The sequence below is a fragment of the Schistocerca nitens genome, chromosome 5, assembly GCF_023898315.1.
Source record: "Schistocerca nitens isolate TAMUIC-IGC-003100 chromosome 5, iqSchNite1.1, whole genome shotgun sequence".
In the NCBI taxonomy this organism is placed as follows: Eukaryota; Metazoa; Arthropoda; class Insecta; order Orthoptera; family Acrididae; genus Schistocerca; species Schistocerca nitens.
In genome coordinates this window covers 851,345,618-851,372,904 of record NC_064618.1, presented here as the reverse complement: position 1 = coordinate 851,372,904, position 27,287 = coordinate 851,345,618, and the positions used below count along the sequence as shown (strand labels likewise).

The 27,287-nt window shown below is 43.7% G+C and overlaps 1 protein-coding gene across 1 annotated transcript in view; it reads right to left on the bottom strand.

Moving 5' to 3' along the window:
* The window catches only part of LOC126260759 (uncharacterized), a 1,547,391-nt gene that overhangs the window by 1,326,739 nt on the left and 193,365 nt on the right, over window positions 1-27,287 (bottom strand). Inside the window, exons 10-11 of the mRNA XM_049958097.1 lie at window positions 22,193-22,348; window positions 10,655-10,835 (exon numbers count right to left, since the gene is read on the bottom strand). Of these exons, the coding sequence (XP_049814054.1) occupies window positions 10,655-10,835; window positions 22,193-22,348 (337 nt within the window). The remainder of the gene's footprint in view (window positions 1-10,654; window positions 10,836-22,192; window positions 22,349-27,287) is intronic.

Here is a 27,287-nt window from a genome sequence, read left to right as displayed (position 1 = left end):
CAACTGTCGCCTCCTGTGAGGCTCGATAACCAGGAGTGATGGTCTGGGCCGCCACTTCTTCTCACAGCAGGGCTCCTTTGGTTGTCATCCGCGGCGTCCGTACAGCACATCGGGACGTCGTCGACATTCTTGGTCCCGTTTTGTTGGCCTTGATGGCAAGCCCTCCTAGGCTTACATTTCAGTAAGATAATGCCCGCCCACACAGGGCGAGAGTTTCTACCTCTTGTCTTAGTGCTTGCCAAACCCTGCGTTGACCAACAAGCTCGCCGGGTCTCTAAGAGGTTGGGAACGTTTGGAGCATTGTGGGTAGGACGCTCCAGTCACTCGGGATTCTGACGATGTAACGCGGCATTTCTGCAGAATTTGGTACGATATTCCTCAGCAGTATATATGACAACATGTGAGGCACAGCTAAGCCGAATAACTGCCTGCATAAGGGCCAGAGGTGGACTAACGAGTTACTGACTTGTTCTATTTGTGAAGCTCCTTCTCTTCAACAAATTATCCATTTTTTCTGAAATTATAATCATTTCATTGTTTGTAGATTTGCATCATATCATCTGATTTCCGTTCCATTCAGGTAATTCCTTCATGGTGAGGCTTTCTTTTCTTAGAGTGTATAATCGAGCACTGCCAACGTGTCTGAATAATCGTACTATTTTCTAAGTAGGCTATTTTGGAGTGTCTAATGATTAGGCTCCCCTGTACTTAGAACAAAGGATCTTCGATCAGCTGTCAAGGAAAACGGTACGTTGCTTTAGATATTAGATTGTTATCAAAAAGAGTGATTTCCGGTTTCTGTTCAGTTACCCCAATTAAAGTTTTTCATGATGTTCCAAAAATCACCTGAATAACAAAATGACGTCTTCATGGCCGATTTCCTCGCCTGCGCTTGTCTAACTAAAGCTCCGATCTCTGACGTGTCTCGGATAGTGATTAGACTTTGAACTGTAAGTTCGTTTACTCTCTCCTACTGTCTATTGCTTCTATTAACTTCTGATTGATCTGTTCGCAGTTAGTGCATTGTATGTGTCAAGCTTATCGATGAAGAGACATATGTGCAGCTTCGTCCGTAATGAAGAAACGAATCAGCCATAGTCTTATGCAATTAACTGTCCTGATGCGTGGTTATGAAACCTAACCCAAATGATTTCGCTGGGAATCGCACCAGCGTTGCGTCGCTTAGAAGTGGAGTGCGACACCTCCGGTTATTCAGCGAGCAAAGTCACAGAGATTTACGGTGCATGATGTCTTGGCTGTGGCGCTCCGAACATTTGGGGTTCAGCCAGGAGTTGTTGCACAAGCCACACCGTACGACCTCTACGGATGTCACTGCAAATTCGTCGCTAACCTCTGTTGCAAAATTCGCCTATCTAGGGGTCACACGTGTGTGAAGCCAACTATAAAACTGCAGCGTCCTGTTCTTTATAAGCGACTATCAGCGACTTCTTTACATGTGACTGTCAGCGAGTTACAGGAGTATCACTTTCCCATCAACGTAGTAATTTCAACAGAAATGTCAGTTTTTGAAACTTAATGGTACTGAATGTATGTGGTGAAACATTAAGCACTGTTTGTAGTGTTTTTTTGAGCAAAATACGTTTTTGAATGGAACAGAACGTTGAATCTCAGACTGCTGAAAATTACAGGAAAGACAATTTACTTCAAAATTAAAGGCTGGTGGAGAGCTGAAAACTGGTACCTTTAAGTACAATTTGTCTGGTAATTCTTTTGATAAGGTGTGCCTTTTGATTAAATTAAAAAATCTTTCTGGCGACCATTTTTTGAATAATACTTTAGGAGTAACAGAAATTTTGTAGTGTAAAGAAGATGTACACAAACTTTTTCGTTTAAGCAGAGATTTTTATTTCGGATTTTTAGCCATACCCACTCGCTGCAACTACTACAAGATGTCAGTGAAGGCTGACATGATCAGGGGAGACAGATGGCGGTCTTGATATAGTTTATTAAATAAAACACTTTTAAAAGTAAACACTTTTATTGCCTAGACCGCAATTTTCCTGTCACAGTTAAAGTTCGATAACTAGTTTCAAAACTGTTACACATGTAGGAATCATAGCCTAAGGAAATTATGCACAACCAAATTGAATACAAAAACACTGTAAAACACCCGAGCAAAAATAATGGGAAGCAAATTCTAGATGTAAAAGTGGCCACATAACAGTGTACTATAAACTGTGTTAATGCCTATCAGGTACCATACCGTTCAAAATAAGATAAGGAGGTGACGAAGCATTGGAATGCATCGTTAGCTGTAGTCATGCAAACAGTGTAGATTCGTTAAGTACCAAAGCAATAACAGTACGTACTTGAAAATGTCACTGCGAGCAAGACAGGTTACAAACCTATCGAAAGAATTTTAGACCGGGAATCTCGAAAAGCTTACTCCACATCCAAATGGATTTTAAAATATAAAGATAATAATGGCACAAAGCTAAGATTGCAAGTCATATATGAGACAGCTGATGTTGGTTGGGTACTTGTGTTGGCCAGTAGGATCCCTCGCATAATTCAGTTCGTTTTGGCGTGCTTTGTCAGACTGGCGGCTTGCAGCGTTCTCATATTATCCTTCAATTTGTAAAGATGACTTCGTTATACGGCACGCAGGATCATTCTTGTGTAAATCAGGGTATGCAATCTCCCTCTCATTTTATGACTGTTGATCACTTAGCTTTGTTACAAAATTACCGCGAACTGTATGGCTTATATGTTGACAGGTACAGTACAGCTGACAGTTTGTGGAATCGTTGCGCACACTGCTTTCACGACAATATCTGTTATCCTATTACAAGTAATGAGTTTTTCATCCAACTTCTACTTACGCAACTGGAAAATTTCCTATATGACCGCCAACCTGCGAAATTACCGCATATTATTCATATTTTTATCGCTACACTCTACTTTGTTGTTTTTATCATTCGACCCTTACGTATGATCCGTCTTTTATCCTCTTATTCACATTTGTTAGCGCTACTGTGTACTTTGATGTTTTTATCGACTGACTTTCACATATGATCTAACTTTTACTTGTGGTGCGTTGCCTAGCTATTAAGGCAGCTTCCATGACTTGTTGCTTTTAACTTCATTCCCCTGTTACTTTTATGGTTTTAAAATTAGTTGGACTTAGACACAAGCTTCTTGGATTTTATTCATAAATTAATGCCAGTTACATAGGATCTGCTCCCTACAAACGGCATGTTGCCGGTTCAGGACCTAATATACCTCTCTGCCTTGTAATCTTAACTTTATGCTATTATTACCTTTATACTTTAAATCCATTTGGATATAGAGTAATCTTTTTGAGATTTCCGGCCTATAATTCTTTCGACATGTCTAAAACCTGGGTTACTCGCAGTGACGTTCCCAACTACGTACTGTTACTGCTTTGGTACTTACCAATGCATGTTGTTGCATGACTACAACTAAGGACGCTTTTCAATGCTTGTTCCGCCGCCTTTTCATATTTTGAACGATATGTTAGCTGAAAGGCATTAACATAGTTTATACTACACTGCTATATGGCCACTTTTACTTCTAGAATTGGCTACCCATTATTTTTTCTCGGGTGTGTACAGTGTTTTTGTATTCTACTTGATTGTACATAATCTTCTTGGGCTATATTTCCTACATGTATTGCAGATCTGATAGATGGTTGCGGCTAGCAACCGAAACTAGATATTGAACTTTAATTATGATAGTAAAACTGCTGTCTAGACATTAAAAGTTTTTTACTTTAAAAATTTTTTTTAGTAAACTATAAGATGTTACGTTAGTAACACGATTGTTGCTATGGTTACTGCAAGACGAATTGTAGGTTCGATTTTCATTGGTCTGAAGCCGTATTTGACTTAAAAATTCTGGTTGATGGGTTCATTTCTTTCCATTGTCAGACGACCCTGGTTCGGTTCGGAACTTCTAAGAGACTTAATGTGTCGCAGTGAAGAAGCGTCTTTTGCCAATCTGCTGTCGGTCCGTACATTGGCAGTAATGCCTGGGGGTACCTAGTGCCACATCCACGCCCTGCCTCACAAACTAGGAGCACAGTTTGCTACCGGGTAACAAACCGCCCAACCCATCCAACCTGAGGTATGCGAACCAGTAATGTGGTCGTCATGATCGCAGCAGTCCTTATTGGTTATTACCTTTTGTATATATTAGTTGGCCGCCAAAACAAATTTATTTTTTTTTTGGAGAAACTTCTTTTCTGTGTAAGCTGTCAACGGTTAGCTAATTTCGACGTTTTGGTCATTCTCAAACAAACATAATTTATTAGACTACGTGTAACATTTGAGAATGGCCAAGGAGTAGAAATTATCTGAACGCAAAGAATGATTACAAATAAATTATAGCCTATGCAGAAAAAAGTTTTTTCCTACAAGTCGTATTGATTATTTTCGCTGAAGAAAGGTTGTGGGCGAGACATGCCAGAGACACAAGTAGAATTCCCAGTTTGGAAAGGTGTCTTGTTGAGATATATTGCGAGGCACCGTAATGGGGCAGAGTTGGGACACGGTTATGCTTGTGGCAAGGCACTAATGACTTTGACTGTCTGACACAATGAACGGAAAACAGGCATATGTGCTCTTTTATAGTAAGATTTAAACAAAAGATATATTTATTTCTTAAATACACTCCTGGAAATTGAAATAAGAACACCGTGAATTCATTGTCCCAGGAAGGGGAAACTTTATTGACACATTCCTGGGGTCAGATACATCACATGATCACACTGACAGAACCACAGGCACATAGACACAGGCAACAGAGCATGCACAATGTCGGCACTAGTACAGTGTATATCCACCTTTCGCAGCAATGCAGGCTGCTATTCTCCCATGGAGACGATCGTAGAGATGCTGGATGTAGTCCTGTGGAACGGCTTGCCATGCCATTTCCACCTGGCGCCTCAGTTGAACCAGCGTTCGTGCTGGACGTGCAGACCGCGTGAGACGACGCTTCATCCAGTCCCAAACATGCTCAATGGGGGACAGATCCGGAGATCTTGCTGGCCAGGGTAGTTGACTTACACCTTCTAGAGCACGTTGGGTGGCACGGGATACATGCGGACGTGCATTGTCCTGTTGGAACAGCACGTTCCCTTTCCGGTCTAGGAATGGTAGAACGATGGGTTCGATGACGGTTTGGATGTACCGTGCACTATTCAGTGTCCCCTCGACGATCACCAGTGGTGTACGGCCAGTGTAGGAGATCGCTCCCCACACCATGATGCCGGGTGTTGGCCCTGTGTGCCTCGGTCGTATGCAGTCCTGATTGTGGCGCTCACCTGCACGGCGCCAAACACGCATACGACCATCATTGGCACCAAGGCAGAAGCGACTCTCATCGCTGAAGACGACACGTCTCCATTCGTCCCTCCATTCACGCCTGTCGCGACACCACTGGAGGCGGGCTGCACGATGTTGGGGCGTGAGCGGAAGACGGCCTAACGGTGTGCGGGACCGTAGCCCAGCTTCATGGAGACGGTTGCGAATGGTCCTCGCCGATACCCCAGGAGCAACAGTGTCCCTAATTTGCTGGGAAGTGGCGGTGCGGTCCCCTACGGCACTGCGTAGGATCCTACGGTCTTGGCGTGCATCCGTGCGTCGCTGCGGTCCGGTCCCAGGTCGACGGGAACGTGCACCTTCCGCCGACCACTGGCGACAACATCGATGTACTGTGGAGACCTCACGTCCCACGTGTTGAGCAATTCGGCGGTACGTCCACCCGGCCTCCCGCATGCCCACTATACGCCCTCGCTCAAAGTCCGTCAACTGCACATACGGTTCACGTCCACGCTGCCGCGGCATGCTACCAGTGTTAAAGACTGCGATGGAGCTCCGTATGCCACGGCAAACTGGCTGACACTGACGGCGGCGGTGCACAAATGCTGCGCAGCTAGCGCCATTCGACGGCCAACACCGCGGGTCCTGGTGTGTCCGCTGTGCCGTGCGTGTGATCATTGCTTGTACAGCCCTCTCGCAGTGTCTGGAGCAAGTATGGTGGGTCTGACACACCGGTGTCAATGTGTTCTTTTTTCCATTTCCAGGAGTGTATATAGGAACTTATTTACTTCCATCTCACTTTGTATTGCGGCCAATCAGGAGTGTAAGAACGTATTCTTGTTACACAAATCCGCAGCAGCTGTTGAATAATCCTTTACTAGTAATACAAGTTTCGCTTCACTGAAATTGCATCTTCAGGTGCATTTTCAAACCATTTACAACGAAGCTTAGAGATTATTGGGCGCCCCGCACATTTTATTGCAACACAACTGAGAGTGATGTGGCCGTGAAATAATGTCTAAGTTTCGCTGTAAATGATTTGAATATGTACCTGATGATGCAACTTTAGGGTAGCGAAATCATTTGTAGCAATGAATAATTATTCAACACCCGCCGCTGTTTTATTTAACAAGAATGTATCATTTAATTTCAAATGAAAAAATATTTTACTGAAAATTAAAACTGCGAGAAAAAGAGTAAAACACAGGGTGGACAGACATAGTCTGAAAATCTTGTAAAGCTGTTTCACGGTAGGCTGTGCTTAGATATAACTGTTAATAAAAAATCTGATTCGTTAAGCCGCTTCCGAGTTAATTAGCATTTAAGTTAGCCAGTCAAGTCGTTGCGCTCGCAAATTCCAGCGGCCCGACAGAGAGTGTCGCGAAACGTATTCCTCGTTTGGTGTCCTAAAACCGAACAAGAGAGCGATACAAAAACTGGACGCGGGACGGTAGTAACGATCGAACACGAGCCAAAGTCTGAGTAGTTTCGTGCGCTTCTAGAACACGTGACACTGATTGTATCTGGCGGGACGCTTGCATTTGCGCGCGCAGCAGCCTGATTGGATAACTTCAATCCTAATTAACACAGAAACGGCCTAACGTATCGAATCTTTCCGTAATAGTTATTACTGATAAAATCTAACCTGCAACATCCCGATGAGCTTTTCAGATTATTTCTGACCTCCCTGTATTTTGTCCAGGTAGTCCCCCACAGTTTGCAAGCGTTTGTGAAAGAGTCCTCTTTCAGAACCACCATGAGTCCTGATAAACAAATCTTTATTGACTATGGCTTTCGATGTTACGGTCATCATCAGGTGTCAGCCCTATATGGCAACGTTCTCACTGTAGCATCAGATAATGTAAGTAAATGTCATCCTGCGTCACAGCCGTTAAGGGGGACATTGTACGTGAAATTCGTTGGAATTTGACATTTTCTGTTTTCTTCTCCATAATGTACTTTCGACTTTCCTGAACATCAGACAATTGTGAGACCCTCAAATGGTATTTTGAATGTTGACGTGTGAGTGTCAAATTTCGCTGCTACGCATATACTGCCACAGTTGAGCAGTCATATCTTGGGAATCACACAGCCTAGAAGGCTGTGAATTGCTTTGTTTTGTGACTACTGCTACGTCTCAGAAGTTGACCAATCCTGAGTTACTAAAGAAGTGTGTACTTTGGAAGACCCAGAATGTGAATGAGTCCTTCAATAATGTTGTGTGGTGCGGTGTGCCTAAAAATGTATTTGTTGGCCTTGTGACTCTAAGTTAGCAGTGTCTGGTGCTGTAATAACTTTTAATGGTGGGAACTACGAAAGACTTAAGATTCTGGAGACGTTAGGGGTAAGATTTGGACAGAAGACAGCTAAAGAACTGCGGGAACTGGATGAGCTTCGTGTACGTGAAGCAGAGTCAGCTGCTCAGCAAATGACAAAAGAAGCAAGAAAGAAAAGGAGGAGGCAAGCACTGGACTGTCGTGACACTGAAGGGCAATTCTAGTACATAAAAGACGCAGAAATGTAAGTCTGCATAAGAATCTGTAATAAAATATCTCTGAACTACATTTTTTGCAATAAATGACCCGTTTTCTAAAAAAGTACTGATGACAGAGACATTAAATTTTCACAGCATGCCAAGTGTGAGATTCAACACATATGGAACTAGAATAATTAAAATATCCCGAGTTGTTTTGTTTTTATGTTCATTTATTTATAAAATTCTGTCAAAAAATTGCGTGTTTGAAAAAAAAGTTAAAGTGCCCCACAATACAATTTTAGTAATAATTCTAGTTCAGTGTATCTATAAAGGTGCATTCAATAATTATGGAAAATTGTAAGTTGGTGTCTTAGAAAGTTTCCAAGGTAATGGTTCACAAAATTCAATAATTTAACACTGGCGGCACAGGACATACAGTGTCCTCTTAATACTAAAAGCTACTCAGTTTAAAGTAAAACGGAATTACATATGTCGTTAGTCTTCGTATACTGTCCGCGGCTCGTGCTCTTGCGGTAGCGTCCTCGCTTCCCGCGCACGGGCTCAGGGATTTTCTCTGCCTCGCGATGACTGGGTGTTGTGTGTCTTTCATCATCATTTCATCCTCATTCACTCGCAAGTCACCGTAGTGGCGTTAAAGAACTTGTGGAGCGGCGGCCGAACCGCCCCGCGAAGGGTCTCCCGGCCACCAATACCATACGCTCATTAATTTAGTTCGTATACTGTCGTAATAGGCAAAGGTCTAATTCTCTAGGGACAGGAGAAAAAGACCCTCTCCTTATGTCTCCATGCTTCTGTCTGAAATGAAACTTCCTGGCAGATTAGAACTGTGTGCCCGACCGAGACTCGAACTCGGGACCTTTGTCTTTCGTGGGCAAGTGCTCTACCAACTGAGCTACCCAAGCACGACTCACGCCCCGTCCTCATAGCTTTACTTCTGCCAGTATCTCGTCTCCTACCTTCCAAACTTTACAGAAGCTCTCCTAACAAGGGAACCTCCCCATTGCACCCCCCTCAGATTTAGTTATAAGTTGGCACAGTGGATAGGCCTTGAAAAACTGAACACAGATCACTCGAGAAAACAGGAAGAAGTTGTGTGGAACTATGAAAAAAATAAGCAAAATATACAAACTGAATAGTCCATGGGCAACATAGGCAGCATCAAGGATAGCGTGTGCTCAGGAGCGCCGTGGTCCCGTGGTTAGCGTGAGCAGCTGTAGAACGAGAGGTCCTTGCTTCAAGTTTTCCCTCGAGTGAAAAGTTTAATTTTTTATTTTCAGACAATTACTTTGCGAAGCTACACAGGTACACAGAGCAGTATTGTTTACGTGAATGTGTGTCAATTATAAAAGTTCAAGCACTCACACATAATCAACTTCGCTCTGCAGAATTCCAGGACATGTTCAGGTTTGCTTGGACATTGCAGATTTGACGGTCTACACACGGAAAAATTTGGAAACGTTAAAAACATATGTTTTGACAGAGCACAGGGAAAACTGCGACTGTGAAACTGTTGCATTCGTTTGTTGCAGTTTATGTGACAAACTCTTATGTTTTCATCACTTTTTTGGGAGTGATTATCACATCCACAAGAAAACCTAAATCGGGCAAGGTAGAAGAGTCTTTTTACCGATTCGCCAAGTGTACGAGTTAGGTGGGTGGACAACATATTCCTGTCATGTGACGCACATGCCGTCACCAGTGTCGTGTAGAATATATCAGACGTGTTTTCCTATGAAGGAATCGGTTGACCTATGACCTTGCGATCAAATGTTTTCAGTTCCCATTGGAGAGGCACGTCCTTTCGTCTACTAATCGCACGGTTTTGCGGTGCGGTCGTAATCACAGACACTAAACTTATTACAGTGAACAGAGACATCAATGAACGAATGGACAGATCATAACTTTGCGAAAATAAAAAAAGTAAACTTTTCAGACGAGGTAAGACTTAACCAAGGACCTCTCGTTCCGCAGCTGCTCACGCTAACCACGGGGCCACGGCGCTCCTGACCTCACATGTTCCTTAATGTTGCCTATCTTGCGCATGGACTACTCAGTTTGTATATTTTGCTTATTTTTTTCATAGTTCCACACAAGTTCTTCCTGTTTTCTCGATTGATCTGTGTTCAGTTTTTCAAGCCCTATCCACTGTGCCAACTTATAACTAAATCTCAGGGGGTTGCAATGGGGAGGTTCCCTTGTAAGAACCTTGCAGAACAAGAGAGCTTCTGTAAAGTTTGGAAGGTAGGAGACGAGGTACTGGCAGATGTAAAGCTATGAGGACGGGGCGTGAGTTGTGCTTGGGTAGCTCAGTTGGTAGAGCCCTTCCCCGCGAAAGGCAAGGGCCCCGAGTTCGAGTCTCGGTCGGGCACACAGTTCTAATCTGCCAGGAGGTTTCATATCAGCGCACACTCCGCTGCAGAGTGAAAATCTCATTCTAGCTTCTGTCTGAAATTTTACCTGAAGATGGTCAAATGGTCGAAACCGGTAGTTAGTAAAGAATAATCTCGCCAGAAGCTCATGGAAGATTCGAAAGACAATTATTTTAATTAAAAGAGAATTTCTAATCTTATTCCTTACGGTACAAAACTTGTTGCTTTCTTTAAGCGTTGTTCAACATGCCATTGTCAAGAAGATTTTTTTATGAAATTCTCGAACCGGTTAAACACACGAAAAACTGTTTAATTTTGACAGCTCTACTAGTTGGTGATTATTTTTTATTGTTGCCTTCAATTTCCAGCAGATTCGTTGTAATGTAAGAATGACCATTCAAGTTTTCATAAGCTGACTTATGCAGCTCGGTTCGTTACGGGACTGAGCTGCCTCGGTAGGTACAGAGGCCTGTGGAGAGACTCACCCTCGAAGCCGAGCAGCGAGGCGGAGGAGGCGACGGTGCCCATGCAGTTGTGCGCCTCGCAGGTGTAGGTGCCCAGGCAGCAGGTGCCGTCCTGGCCCGAGATGATGCGGTGGATGTCCCCCGGCTTCAGCTCGGCGCCGTCCTTGTACCACTTCAGCACCGGCTGCGGCACGCCGATCACCTGCGGCAGCAACACAGTTACAAGGTACGCCCCCACAGGCGACACGAGGGAGCGACTGTTAGTGCAAGTTCTCACTCCAGCCGTAAATGCAAATTAATTCTGGGTTCATATCGCACTTCCAACCAGCCCTTACACATAGTTAATACTACAACACAGTAATACGCCATGGCAGTAATGATTGACATGGCCGGGACATCCGATACTCTCTGGTGGCCCGCAATGTTTCAGAGGTTAAGACATCTGCAGGTACCGCAGTCACTGTATAACAGTTTCCTATACTACCTTAAAGAGCGATTAGTCGAATGGCAGATGGACAGCTGGAAAGTAATTAAAAGAATTACCAAAGGCTGTCCTCAAGGGTCGATCTGCGGCCCCATCTTCTGAGACATAACAATCGAACACCTGCTACAACTTCTGGATAGGGATGGCAGGTCAGACGGAATTGTCGCCTACGCAGATGACCTATTGGTTTTAGTCACTGCAGACGACAGAGCCCAGTTAGAAGACAAAGCCAGTGGAATACTACAGACAATCACACAATGGTGTCACAACAATAAACTTAGGATAGACGAAAACAAAACAACATACAGTTTACTGAAAGGATCTCTCCAAAGGAATCCGTCTGTTAAAATTGGGGACACAAATATGAAACGAGCACACGTTACGCCCTTTCTTCTGGTACACTTAGATGAAAAATTGAATTTGGACGAACACATAAGGCTAACAACAGAGAAAGCAGGAAAAATACTACACAAACTGGTGAGACTAAATTCAAAACACTACAGACTAACTCTACCAGTCATACGGACATACCACTGTGCGCGCTCTTCGAATCAGTACTCAGCTTCGCCGCTGGCACGTGCATACACAGACTGAATCTTGTCACCAAGAAATCATCTGTCAGACGAGGACAGAGAAGTGTCTTACTTAGGCTATCTGGAGCCTTCGGCACCGCCTCAGCGGATGCATTGTGTGTGGTGCTCGGAATATGCACCATAGATATCACGATCAAATACAGAGCTGCAAGGTGCTGGTTAATGATGGGGAGGATAGATAAGGTACAGAGAATAACTGGTGAGCCGATAGAGGCAACACGTCACCTTCAAAGTTGGCGTTTGGATACATGGCAAGGTCAGAGGGGTGTAAGTGATAAGGGACGTAGACTGCACGACTTCCTCACTGACATAAAGGAGCAATTGAGAATGAAACATATCGATCCCAGCCGCGGTGTGCTACGTTTCTTAACCCGACACGGACCTTATCCCATGCAGTTAGACCGCGTGATTCTGAGGCCGACACCTACATGCACATACGGGGAAGAAAGTTCCCCAGAACACACTGTCTTTTTCTGCGGGCAATACGCGAACAATAGACATACATTACACTTAGACTACACAGAAACAGATATATAGATATATACACAGCAATAAAAGACGAAGAACAATGGGCACAAGTAAGCGTATTTTGACAAACAGTATTTCAAAAACAACACATGAAGAGTAGCTGCGGATATGGCATGACAGACATCCCTATGTGCAACGTAACAACGATCTCGAGAGGGTGGACAGCGATACCCACAGTGACAACGAAAACAGCGACAGTGAGGAGGAACAGGAGGAGGAAGACGAGATGATGTGGCAGTAAATAAGCATAAGGTGCTGGCGATCTAGCCAAGAAATCACCAAATGCGGTACACGGATGGACACCTAAACTTAATACATAGGCTTAGTAATAAATACGATTAGCAATACTATTTGTCTACTAATAACTATATGTATGTGTGTGTGTGTGTGTGTGTGTGTGTGTGAGTGTGTGTGTGTGTGTGTGATTGGCTCGAAGAAACCATTCCGAGGTATTCACCGTCAGTCACATTCGGTGATGGTACGAACAAATCTCCCCTCTATCCTATCATCTTTTTATATTCTTCTTAAAAAAATTATATTTCAACATTAAATTATTGTTATTTTGGAAACTATTATTCTTTATAAATGTTGTACATAAAACAAAAGAAAGGAAAACTGCAAAAACATGAGAAACGATTGTTCAAATATTTGCCTTTGTATTTTGCATCTGATACTATCTAATAGAACTCACTTCATTTTCTTAACCTGTATCATGGTGGTTCGATAATATGCGTTCTCCTGAGTTTATTATTTGTTGTTTAATGTGGATGAGTGATTACAGCCATACATTTTGATAGAAGTTACCAAATCAGAAATTTGTTGTTCTACTGCGAAATGTAATAAATATATTTCGAGATGAAACTGTTGTGATCAGCCAGCGCGAATTCACTTTTGTGTAAAGTTCAGTTTTGGTTTCTTTTAGTAAATTATGAAGTTAAATTTGTCGAGTAAAACTACCAGCAGCTTGCATTTCCACACTCCAACGCTTTCTGCCGTTTCAGCATTGCATAACAAAAAAGGTGAAGTTCCCATAAGGGACGGAGGAAACGAATTCATACTTCACGGCTCATGATGACATAGGATGTTATTTCAGTGACACAAAAACGGGTAATTTGGCAGTATCCTTATCAGAATGACGTTCTGCCCCATCTGCCTGAATGCATGCACTGATTTGTGTGGGAAGAGTGCCATAAAGTCGTTGTATCCTTTCTTGAGGCAAGATGGTCCACAACAGGTCCTCTATATCGCGTATATTGTCACTGTAACGGAGGTGACATCAGAGCTGGCCCCAAACACCTTCTATTGGCGAAAGGTGTGGGGACCTTGCTCGCCCCGGAAGTGCCTCAACGTCACAGAGACAAGTGCCATGTGTGGACGAGCATTATCCAGTTGAAAATTATTACGATGATACTGTCATTCGAGAGGTGACGTAGGAGGACACAAGATGCCCACGATAGACCGTTGTGCCCGCAGAGTTCCATTAGTCACTATGAACCACAACCTGAAGCCAAGCCCTATGGCTGTCGCACCACGAGCTAATCAGCCGGTATTAACACCACTGTGCCACTCCAAAACATTGCAAGAGTGGGACCTTTACTCATGTCGCTACTACACTTGCCGGCGACGGTCACCCAGAGTACTGCAGAACCTCTCTTCGTCACTGAACACAATGTGACGTCACTCGTCAGCAGTCCGTGCTTCCCCTTCACGCCACCGCTCCGGACACAGCAGTTTGTCGCGCTGTGTGTCAGCAGCCCACGCTCCGGGCGCTCTTTCCCTAGTTCCACTGCTGCCCGTCTCCAGTCAATCGTGCTGGATGACACAGTGGAGTCCGTTACCTGTTCTCGAATACTACTCGCAGGCATGAACGCATTTCGATGTGTTTGGTGCACAATAAGCCGATCTCCGGTTGTGATCGTCAGATGTGCTCGACCGGTTCAAAATGGTTCAAATGGCTCTGAGCACTATGGGACTTAGCATCTGAGGTCATCAGTCCCCTAGACTTAGATCTACTTAAACCTAACACACATCCATGCCCGAGGCAGGATTCGAACCTGCGACGGTAGCGCCTAGAACCGCTCGGCCATAACGGCCGGCTGTGCTCGACCGGAACCTTGAAGACGAGAACACCTGCCGTCACTCCTCATGCAGTCCAACATCATGCCTCTGTTGCTTACGAATGTCCAAGAAATCTGCATATCGCACTACTGGACCAGCTTGCTAAATGGAGATCAACAATGGCCTCCCTTTCAAACTGTGTCAAGTGCTGATAACGCTGCTTCATACAAGCATGAGTCATCCCTGTGTCATTCACAACGGTCACTTAACATCTGAAGCCGTTCACACCCCTTACGTGCCCTGCCACGCGCGGTAATAACACTATTCTCTTAGACAGTATTCTTTTAGAATACTGCTGCGCGGAGTGGGATCCTTACTAGATAGGACTGAAGGAGTACATCGAAAGAGTTCAAAGAAGGGCAGCACGTTTTGTATTATCGCGAAATATGGGAGAGAGTCTCATTGAAATGATACAGCATTTGGGCTGGACATCATTAAAGGAAAGGAGTTTTTCATTGTGACGGAATATTCTCACGAAATTCCAGTCACAAACTTTATCCTTCGAATGCGAAAATATTTTGTTGACACCGACCTAGATGGGAGAAACGATCACCACGATAAAATATGGGAAATCAGAGCTCGTACGGAAAGATATAGGTGTTCGTTCTTTCTGCGCGCTATACGAGATGTGAATAATAGAGAATTGTGGAGGTGGTTCGATGAACACTCTGCCGAGCACTTAAATGTGATTTGCAGAGTATCCATGTAGATGCAGACGTAGATGCAAACGCGAACAACACTAATGCACTGTGGTCCCGTTCCACCCGTCACAGAGATTTGCAGGTCTAGTCGTTTACGTGCCCACTGATGTGTCAGTGTACGAAGCTATCCGACCATATCTTCTGGATGCTTCACTTTTTTTGTCAGGCAGTATATTTGTTGTGCGTCTTTTCTTTTGATATAAGACGCTTACGTCCCCTACGATATTACCATTTGTCGTAACGACTGTGACTTATTGAAACAGAGATCCTTTGAACTTACAGCAATGACATTGTTCCACAGAATTACATTCCAGATTTTAATTGTGTAGATTGTCAGCACATCTGTGATACGGGTAAAAGGTCCTTAGCGAAATAAATTTCATAATTTCGGTTGTGCTCTGCAACCGTGACAGGACTCATTTTCTGAATGATTATTAATGCTGTGACGATTTCATAAGACTATATTTTACCAACATTAAACGTAAAAGCAATGTACCATGCTACCGTCTCTTCAGAGGCCAAAGTTACAAGAGTCAGTGCTGGTACTTCATGTGTAATATGAATCGGAATGTGTAGGCTGTTGAAGAATACAATATTAAGAAATTCATCGAAAATATGACTGCTTGAAAATGAGCGAAGCGACATCACTCCTATCATTAAAATTTATTTTCATCCATTCATTAAGTCATCCATTGCACTCCACAGCGCCCATGAAGAAAGTGAACCTTTAGGATCTGTAACGAGTGAAGATATATACGAGGACTACTTTTTCCGAGATATCATTTTTCGCGAAATTAAAACCACTGTGAAATCCAAAACAGTTTTATTAGCAACATTTAGGTAGACCTTGCAGATACGTCTCTACACAGTCGCCTCTCTGATTTAGACATTTGCCGTAGCCTTCTACCAACTTTCCAATACCCTCGTCATATAAGGGTTCGCGTCAATTATCTGCTCTGGTTTGCACCTCGTTGTCTGTGCCATAATGCTGTCCCCATAGCCAGTGGTTCGTATGAGCAAAGGCTTAACAATCACAGGGAGCCAGGTCTTGGCAGTATGGAGGATATCAAACACTACCCATCGAAATCGCTGCATACGAGGTGTGGCTAGAAAAAAACCGGACTAGTACTGGTGAAACAATAAAACGAATGCAATAAGGCTGAAAGTCGCGTGGCCTGTCACGTGACTCTCGCTCCGCCTACTGCTCGAGTTTCATCTGCCTCCTGCACTCAGTCTGCCCGTGGCGTCTGTTTTAAGTAGTTGACGTTTTGTCTGTGCGTCGGAAAATGTTGAGTGTACAGAAAGAACAGCGTGTTAACATCAAATTTTGTTTCAAACTAGGAAAATCTGCAAGTGAAACGTTTTTAATTGTACGGCGATGATTGCTTATCGCGAACACAAGTGTTTGAGTGGTTTAAACGATTTAAAGATGGCCGCGAAGACACCAGTGATGACACTCGCACTGGCAGACCATTGTCAGCAAAAACTGATGCAAACATTGAAGAAATCGGTAAACTTGTTCGACAAGATCGCCGTTTAACAATCAGAGCAGTGTCTGAGTTAACAGGAGTTGACAAGGAAAGTGTCGAACAAGTTTACCGATTTTTTCAATGTTTGCATCAGTTTTTGCTGACAATGGTCTGCCAGTGCGAGTGTCATCACTGGTGTCTTCGCGGCCATCTTTAAATCGTTTAAACCGCTCAAACACTTGTGTTCGCGATAAACAATCATCGCCGTACACTTGTTGTAACATTACAAGCGTTTCACTTGCAGATTTTCCTAGTTTGAAACAAAATTTGATGTTAACACGCTGTTCTTTCTGTACACTCAACATTTTCCGACGCACAGACAAAACGTCAACTACTTAAAACAGACGCCACGGGCAGACTGAGTGCAAGAGGCAGATGAAACTCGAGCAGTAGGCGGAGCGAGAGTCACGTGACAGGCCACGCGACTTTCAGCCTTATTGCATTCGTTTTATTGTTTCACCAGTACTAGTCCGGTTTTTTTCTAGCCACACCTCGTATGCGTCTTTGTTGCAGTTGCACTGTGAGTCCAAGCACTGTCGTGAAGAAGGACAATGCCCGAAGACAACATTCCTCTTCGTTTGTTCTGAATTTCCCTTCGTAGGCGATTTTCTCGGATCGTCTGATCCACTCTCCGAACAAGATCATCAGCTGACACTCGCTCCTTCACTGAACGCCAGCGTCGTGAACCTGTGCCAGGAGAAACAGAAAGAGTGGGCAAGTGCAAGTCCCGTGCAGGCATGTGACGGTGTCAGCTGTTTTCCGGTTTTTGCGAGGAAGCAGAGACTTAACAAACGGGCTCTTGTTCGGTGAACAGAGGTCTCACATGAGAACGTGGAGGCATCAGACAGGTGGAGGCAGAGCTAGGTAACGACGAGTTGGCCTGGCCCTGTATAAGCAGTCGGTTCCGTTTGTTCCAGGGGAAACTTGTGTCTTTATCTGTCTCTTCCTCTTTTTTTTTTTTTTTTTTTTTTTTTCAACTTTAGACTTTTACCTTGTTTCGCTTTGGAGGAGATGCCGTAAACCGGACGGAACGGTGTATTAACTGTTTGCAGTACTTATTTTCCAATCCAGTAGTCGGATTTCAGAGTCTTTTGAATGCACTTCGACTGGGACAGGGCAGTGAGTAGTGGTATAGGACGGTGACACCTTAAACTTGTCCCGCGTGTCAAAGCTGGGCTGGAGACACTTATATACGGAGTATTTCTAAAGTTCGGGAACACATTAAAAATAATTGTAGCCGAATGAGTAGCATTATAAAGTAACATTACACATAATTTGAAAAAGTAAACTTCTAGGTTTTTCTACACATTACCAGTGCGACATGTAGTTCCATGTATGGCCGCTTGATGGTACAATAATCTAGATGGCGCTTTCTGGAGCTCAAAAGGGTTTCTGCGTGCTAGAATTTGACAAAACAAAGAGTGCAACGGATGTCTAACGAAAATTTAGGATTTAGTACGGAAAAGCAGCACCAACCAGAAAGACAATGTACAGCTAGCATGCAAAGTTCGGTGAAAGTGGCGTTTGTGTGACAAGAAGAGAAGTGGTCCGTCTGGTGTGAATGCAAATGACACTAAACGAGTGAGAAATGCTTTCGCAAGGAGTCCGGTAAAATGTCTACACAGAGCTTCAACCATACAGACTACAGTGAGTCCAAAAGTTACATGCTTAAAAAAAAAACAGACAGCGATTCGAGTTTTGCTGTGCATTGCTCGTCGAAGCTAATGGTTTTGTGAATTCGACAATTTTTTCGGACGAGGCAACATTTCATATAAATGGGAAAGTAGACATGCACAACTGTAGGATTTGGGAAACAGAAAACCCGCATAACAATGTTGAATACGAGAGAGGTTCTCCGAAGGCCAATGTTTTTTGTGTCATGTCTCAACAAGAAACTTTATGCGACTTTTTTCTTTGAAGACCCGGCTATTTCTGGAGAGTCCTTCTTTCATATGTAGCAGAACTGGTTAACACCATCGTTGCAGACAGAATCAGAGAACATTGTCCTTCAGTTAAATGGTGCACCGCACCACCACGTTTTCACCGTGATGTTGGCGCACATCTGAACACAATGGTACCCAGTGGTTGGATTGGTCACGGGGGAGCAACAGACTAATCTGTGTTATACTGGCCTCCTAGGCCTCCGGATGTATCACCTTTGATGATTTCTTTTTATGGGATTACGTAAAGGACCTCGTTTATGTCCCTGTGGCAAGAGTTCGATTATCGCGTCGATATGTGTAGGATGACGCAGGGCTCCCACATGGAGTGTATGTCAAGTGGATGTTGTTGAAAAAATCTTACAAGTTTTCTCTTTCAAATTATGTACATTGCTACTTTGTAATGCTCCTCCTTTAGTTACAATAAAGTTTTCAAAATGTTCCCGTACTTTTGAAATACGCTGTATACTGATTGTATATTTGAAGGAGAGCAGAGAATTAATCTGGGGCCGCCAACAAACGTTTCCGATCGAGTGCGCCAAGCAGTAAGTCGCGTCGTTGGCGTCAAACTCCGCACACAGACAACAGGCCGTTGGTTCTGTCGTCGGCGGTTACGAACGGTTCGTCCCCCGATGCTGTGCAAGGTCCGAGGCGCAAACGAAAAGACGTTTCACGTTTTCAGAATTCACCAAACGATTACGTATCTAACAACAAATGTGCCTCTCTTAGCAGAACGCTCGTTGCGTTAACAGTTCACAACAGTTTTAAACTGAGGATCGGTTTTAGGCTTGAATACTAACAAAAGCATTGCTGACCGGTGCTCCACCGACTAAACCATCGAAGTGTAGCTCAACGACTCAGTCAGCGCTTACGTTAGCCATTATCTTCTCTGTGTATGTTCCACGCTCGTAGCATGATGCTGCTGCATTAGTTTCTCTCCGGTGGAAAGCGTATAAAAGAAGATAATGTACCAATAGCATCAGTAATCTTACTGAGCTTCCGTGGAATTTTAAAGAGGTGCACAAAATGTGACGGTACGTTAAAACTTTGAATCCACTCATGATACGTCCTTAGATCGTCATTTTGAAAAGAAGGGCACAGGAAAGAATTATGTACGGTTTCTACACGAATATAGCTTGCAACAAGTGCTAATGAATGAAATCAGTAACAAGTGCAAGGAAGATAAGACGAAATGGGTGAGTGAAAACTGTAAAAAAAACAAAAAGAAATGATTGTCGTAAAGACTGACACAGCATATAAAAATACAAAATAATCTTCGGTGAAATTAAATGCAACATTAGTAACATTAAGAGTGCACTGAGAATTCCACTGTTAAATGCAGAGCAGACAGCGGACAGCTGGAAATAGTATATTGAAGGCCACCGCGAGGGATAGGAATTGTCCCATGACGTAATAAAACAAACAGTACTCGATAGGGAGGCGATAGGGGATCCATACTAGTGTCAGAAATCACAAGACATTCCATTGTAATTTATAAAATCATTGGGGGAAATGGCAACGAAACGGTTATTTACGCTGGTGTGCAGGATATATGAGTCTGGCGATAACCCATCAGACTCTGGAAAAACGTCAGCCACGCAATTCCGAAGATTGCAAGAGCTGATAAGGGCGAGAATTAGGGCACACTCAGCTTAACAGCTCATGCATCGAAATTGCTGACAAGAATAACGTACAGAAGAATGGAAAAGAAAGTTAAAGATGTGTTATATGACGATCAGTTCGGCTTAAGCAAAGGTAAAGGCAGCAGAGGGGCAGTTCTGACGTTGTGGTTGATAATGGAAGCAAGACTAAAGAAAAATCAAGACACTTTCATAGTATTTTTGGACCTGGAAAAAGCGTTTGGCAATATAAAGTGGTGCAAGATGTCCGCAATTCTGAGATATATAATGGTAAGCTAGAGTGAAATACGGATTATATACAATACGTACAAGAACTAAGAGGACACAGTAGCAGTGGGAGACCAAAAACGAAGTGCATGGATTAAAATGGGTGTAAAAGGATTGCAGTCTTTCGCCTCGGCTCTTCAATCTGTACATCGATAAAGCAACGATGGAAATAAAAGAACGGTTCACGAGTGGGATTAAAATTCGGGATCAAAGAATATCAATGATAATATTCGCTAATGACGTTGCTATCCTCAATGAATCCGAAGAAGAATTACAATATCTATTGAATGGAATGAACAGTCTAATGAGTACAGAATAAGCATTGAGAATAAATCGAAAAAAAAGACGAAAGCAGTGAGAAGTAGCAGAAATGAGAATACCGAGACACTTAAGATCATAATTGGTGGATGAACTTAAGAAATTTTGCTACCTCGGAAACAAAATAACGTATGACGAACGGAACAAGGATGGCACGAAAAGCAGACTAGCATTGGAAAAAAGGGCATCCATGGCCGAGAGAAGTTCACTAGTATCAAACATAGGGCTCAATTTGAGGAGGAAATTTCTGAGAATGTACGTTTTGAGCACAGAATTGTCTGGTAGTGAGTCGTGAACTGTCGCCAAAGCGGAACAGAAGAGAATCGAAGATTTCAGATGTGGTGCTACAGAAGAATGTTGAAAATTGGGTGGACTAATACTGTAATAAATGAGGAGGTTCTGCGTAGAATCGGAGAGGAAAGGAATATGTGGAAAACACTGACAAGGAGAAGGGACAGAATGATAGGACATCAGGGAATGACTCCCATGGTACTGGAGGGAGCTGCAGAGCGTAAAAATTGTAGAGGAAGACAGAGATTAGAATACAACCAGCAAATTGAGGACATAGGTTGCAAGTGCTGCTATGAGATGAAAAGGTTGTGACAGGAGAATAATTCGTGGCGGTCCGCAGCAAACCAGTCAGAAGACTGATGGTTAAAAAAAAAGTGTTACATTCTTGTTACATTCTACATCTCCTTGTTTACTGTAAACATTCAAGTCCTTCTGGCTAGAAAGACAGTGATCTTTTTTTTTTATATAGCCATTAGTCTGGAGACTGGTTTGATGCAGCCCGCCACAGTTTCTCTGCTGTGCCAACGTCTTCATCTCAGAGTAGCGCTAGCAGCCTACGTCCTCAGATATTTGCCGGATGTATTCAAGTCTCTGTCTTCATCTACAGTTCATTCCCTGATGTCTGAACAGATGTCCTATCATGCTGTCCCACCTCCTTGTCAGTGTCTTCGATATGTTCCTTTCTTCACCGATTCTGCGTGCAACCTCCTCATTCCTTATCCCATCAGTCCAACTAATTTTAAACATTCTTCTGTAGCATTACATCTGAAAAAGCTTAGATTCTATTCGGTTCCGGTTTTGCCACAGTCTATGATTCACTGACATACAGTGCTGCGCTCCATATGTACATTCTCAGAACTTTCTTCTCTCTATGCTCGCTCTGCGCTCAGGCACAGAAATGTTTGTTTCGTCCGGTGGGTAATGTCCATGAGCACCCTTACACAATATCACCAACTTCCTGTCAACTGACGAATCAAGTCTTTCTGTGTTATTAATTTCGTTATAGAAAGCAGACGTATTCAACTGAACAACCAGAAAACTTTATCTTGTTTTATCTTTATTTTAACAACAACAACTTTTGTAAGCTGTAGTTGCCTTTATAGAGCAGAAACCGAAAGATATGTATAATATTACACTTATTGGCCCTCACCTTGCATTCCAGATTGACGGAGCCCTCTTCGGATAATATGGCCCTCAGACATTCGAGGAAGCGCGGCTTCTTGTAGTGTTTCGGAATTACCAGCTTCAGGAAACAGGATGTTACGCTGTGCCCGAAGTCGTTCGATGCGACGCACTTCCACTCAGCCTGGAACAGGAAAGAAGTTAGAACGAAACAGCATAGTTAATTATCTAAATCTCGATTAACAGTTCACAGTTGCGCCCTGCTGCTCTATGAATACACCTACGATATGTTAAGAGCTATTTGCCTGTTAACTGAGCTAATAAGCAACTGTCACCGTTGCTCAAGTGTTTACGGCATTCAGGTTGAGTATCATACATTCACTAGTTGATTTGGGGATGGGACTAGACAGCGAAGTCATCTGTCCCACCTGATTAGGGAAGGATGGGGAAGCAAGTGCACCGTGCCCTTTCAAAGGGACCATCCCGGAATTTGACTGAAGCGATTTAGGGAAATCATGGAAAACCTAAATCAGGGTGGGCGGACGCGGGTTTGAACCGTCGTCCTCCCGAACGTGAGTCCAGTGTGCTAACGACTCCGCCACCTCGCTCGGTACATTCGCTAAGACTGTTTCATAGATACTGCCTTTGTAACACAAGAGATCAATATTTCAGTGCGTAGTTAAGTCACAGGTGACAGTAGGCCTATTTGAATTTAGTTAACATTCTCTTTTCTCTTATAGCGAATTTAAAAGACTCGCTGAGTTAACTATAACTTTTATTTACTTCTTCTTCTTGCATCAATAACCATTCTTAAAAAGTAAACAGAATACTTTTAGGAAATGCACTGCCAAATTAAAGTGAAAAGTGAACGAAAAATAACAATAACGGCATAAGGGATTTATAGACCTGTAGCAAAGTTGAGAGAAAGAGTCTTTTGAGTTTACGTTGTAGAATCTTTATACAACAGCTCTTCGTATCAAAAAAGTGACAAATTTGTAAAAAGTAGTTCTGTGGAGCGAAAAGATAGATGATAAACTCAACGGGCGTCTAAACAGCGCCAGAGATAATACCGTGGCTTGAGACACGATGATACATACAGTGAAGGAACTGATGGAGACTGATGCTGTCGCTTCATTGTAAGCGGCTTCTGACATCACGTTGCTCTCTACCTGACTTAGAGTAATAGGCAACTTAATTTGTATACCTATCCCCATACCTTTGATCTTTAAAGTAGGGACCGAAGCGGGCAATGAGAGCTTGTATGAACTAGCTCAGCAATAGGCTAAGAAGACCTCCGCTTTTAGGATAAGAATGAATACCGAAGGATGGGACAGAGGTACGTAAGGAAAGGAGTCTACAATTCTAAGCAATTACAAAAAATTATATACTACTAATATACTACTATACTACGTCTGGCATGGGAAAGTTTTGAACGCTCGGTTCCGCAAAGTCATTGACATACAATAAGGAAAAAAATGGTAGAGGGACTACTTTGCGGTTTTACCTTTTAAACTATGGACACGCTTCATTCTAGAAAAATTTGGAAAACAAGTTATAACATTGTTATAAGTGATTCGAATTCATGAAGAATATGTTGATGGAAAGTCGGAATGAGGCATACGCAACAGAAAGTTTCGAAGATATCAGCATACAGAACAGCGTGACATAGAACTTATAAAGTGATCACAAAAGATCCTACAACGCTTCAGAGATCCGATACTTACACGACACGACATGTGGCAGGAGCTCAAGACGCTGCTTAAATGTCATTACTAAAGATGCAGCAAAACTAAACTGAGTCGTTTGCCTAGCCAGCCTTCCTCTAGATTTTGAATGTTTTCTGTTTCTGCTCACGCCAGTATAGATGCACTTGGTTTACAGTAGATATCCGAAGTTATACTAAAATACAAACGAATCTTTTAGGTGAATTCATTGTCCCAGGAAGGGGAAACTTTATTGACACATTCCTGGGGTCAGATACATCACATGATCACACTGACAGAACCACAGGCACATAGACACAGGCAACAGAGCATGCACAATGTCGGCACTAGTACAGTGTATATCCACCTTTCGCAGCAATGCAGGCTGCTATTCTCCCATGGAGACGATCGTAGATATGCTGGATGTAGTCCTGTGGAACGGCTTGCCATGCCATTTCCACCTGGCGCCTCAGTTGGACCAGCGTTCGTGCTGGACGTGCAGACCGCGTGAGACGACGCTTCATCCAGTCCCAAACATGCTCAATGGGGGACAGATCCGGAGATCTTGCTGGCCAGGGTAGTTGACTTACACCTTCTAGAGCACGTTGGGTGGCACGGGATACATGCGGACGTGCATTGTCCTGTTGGAACAGCAAGTTCCCTTGCCGGTCTAGGAATGGTAGAACGATGGGTTCGATGACGGTTTGGATGTACCGTGCACTATTCAGTGTCCCCTCGACGATCACCAGTGGTGTACGGCCAGTGTAGGAGATCGCTCCCCACCCCATGATGCCGGGTGTTGGCCCTGTGTGCCTCGGTCGTATGCAGTCCTGATTGTGGCGCTCACCTGCACGGCGCCAAACACGCATACGACCATCATTGGCACCAAGGCAGAAGCGACTCTCATCGCTGAAGACGACACGTCTCCATTCGTCCCTCCATTCACGCCTGTCGCGACACCACTGGAGGCGGGCTGCACGATGTTGGGGCGTGAGCGGAAGACGGCCTAACGGTGTGCGGGACCGTAGCCCAGCTTCATGGAGACGGTTGCGAATGGTCCTCGCCGATACCCCAGGAGCAACAGTGTCCCTAATTTGCTGGGAAGTGGCGGTGCGGTCCCCTACGGCACTGCGTAGGATCCTACGGTCTTGGCGTGCATCCGTGCGTCGCTGCGGTCCGGTCCCAGGTCGACGGGCACGCGCACCTTCCGCCGACCACTGGCGACAACATCGATGTACTGTGGAGACCTCACGCCCCACGTGTTGAGCAATTCGGCGGTACGTCCACCCGGCCTCCCGCATGCCCACTATACGCCCTCGCTCAAAGTCCGTCAACAGCACATACGGTTCACGTCCACGCTATCGCGGCGTGCTACCAGTGTTAAAGACTGCGATGGAGCTCCGTATGCCACGGCAAACTGGCTGACACTGACGGCGGCGGTGCACAAATGCTGCGCAGCTTGCGCCATTCGACGGCCAACACCGCGGTTCCTGGTGTGTCCGCTGTGCCGTGCGTGTGATCATTGCTTGTACAGCCCTCTCGCAGTGTCCGGAGCAAGTATGGTGGGTCTGACACACCGGTGTCAATGTGTTCTTTTTTCCATTTCCAGGAGTGTATGTGGACATTCTTCAGGAGCAGCGTGTTACTATTCTTTTATCACCGACATCATCATCAGAATCATGTAAATGCCTTGGGGAACATTTCAACATGGCGCAGGGTGAATTCCATCTACATATGATGTTGCATGACAGTCAATACGGAGATTAATCCTTTTACATTGTAAGGAGAGAGGCCAGTAAATGCTTGGCGAAAACCATGACTTGTTTGTCCATGTCTAGTTTCGCTGTCGTTCTCCAACCCCTGTCTGCCCGTTCAGTTTGGCAATGGCCGGTGACTGCTGGAAACCGACTGCTTTTTCTGCAACACTGTGTCTACTCAGCACTACAGCGACTGGAAGGCTGCTCCTTTATTAAGATTTTGCCACCATCAGGTAACTCTTTGAAGGAGGGCATCGTCGTAGCCTACCACATATGTAGACGCTTTGAAAGGACGGTATTCACTGTGGCTAACTACACATTTTTCTCCGTTTACCGCTGAGGGGCGATAGTTCTCGCAACTAACCAACTAATTGCTGTTGACTAAAGTTTCAGTAGATGGCAGGAGAATCACAGTGCAGCACTTCTGCCGCGTATTTATGACACGAACAAATATTTCATGGATGTTGCTGTTGTTTGTAGAAGTGTCGTGCATTTGTCTGTAGTTCTTCTTTATATGCCCATTTGTGGTAAGTAATTGTTTATATTTATGTGCTGACCTTCCATAAATCTACAAGTAATATTACTTTTTATTCGAATAGAATTTTCCATACTTCACAGACGAATTTATGTCTGATTAGTGGCGCTAACCACTCCCCTTCTTCTGCATCCAGTAAGTCTCACCAAAAAAGAATGACAGAGGAAATCGAATATTAGTTTATAAAATTCCTTCTAGTGACGATAGTGTTGACAGCGACCCGACATTCGCTACAGACTATGAAAGTTCTAAACTTGTTTACAGTTGTGCGTCGAGCATTAGTGATTCTGAGGATAACAGTGAAAGTGATGAAACAAGTGAAAACAATGCGGTGCCACTCGCAATCCCATCAACAAGTCGCTGGAGCCGACAAACAAATCTTGACCAAGTTCCATTATCTACTGGAGAAGATGGCGTGAACAAACTGAACCTAAAGCCAGTTGCATTATGTTCCGAGTTTTTGTTGAAACACTTGTAAACCACGTAGTGTTTCAAACCAGTTTGTATGCAACACAGACGGGCAAATCTTTCGTCCGCAGCAAGGAATATGAAATGTTAACTTTTGTCGGAATAAATCTTTACACGGGAATCACTAAAAAACCTAGCTACAGAGATAACGTCAGCACTGATACAGACCTTGGTGGAAGTTATATATCGAAGCTGACGCCAGTAAAAAGGCAGATAGAGTCGACTTATGACGAACTATACAAACTACGTACGTTACTAGATCATTTGAACACGAAATTTCAAGATTGCTATACAAAACAAAGTAGTAAAGGAGTTTGGCTATTTAGGGAGTAAAATAACTGATGATGGTCGAAGCAGAGAGGATATAAAATGTAGACTGGCAATGGCAAGGAAATCGTTTCTGAAGAAGAGAAATTTGTTAACATCGACTATAGATTTAAGTGTCAGGAAGTCGTTTCTGAAAGTATTTGTATGGAGTGTAGCCATGTATGGAAGTGAAACATGGACGATAACCAGTTTGGACAAGAATAGAATAGAAGCTTTCGAAATGTGGTGCTACAGAAGAATGCTGAAGATAAGGTGGGTAGATCACGTAACTAATGAGGAGATATTGAATAGAATTGGGGAGAAGAGGAGTTTGTGGCACAACTTGACTAGAAG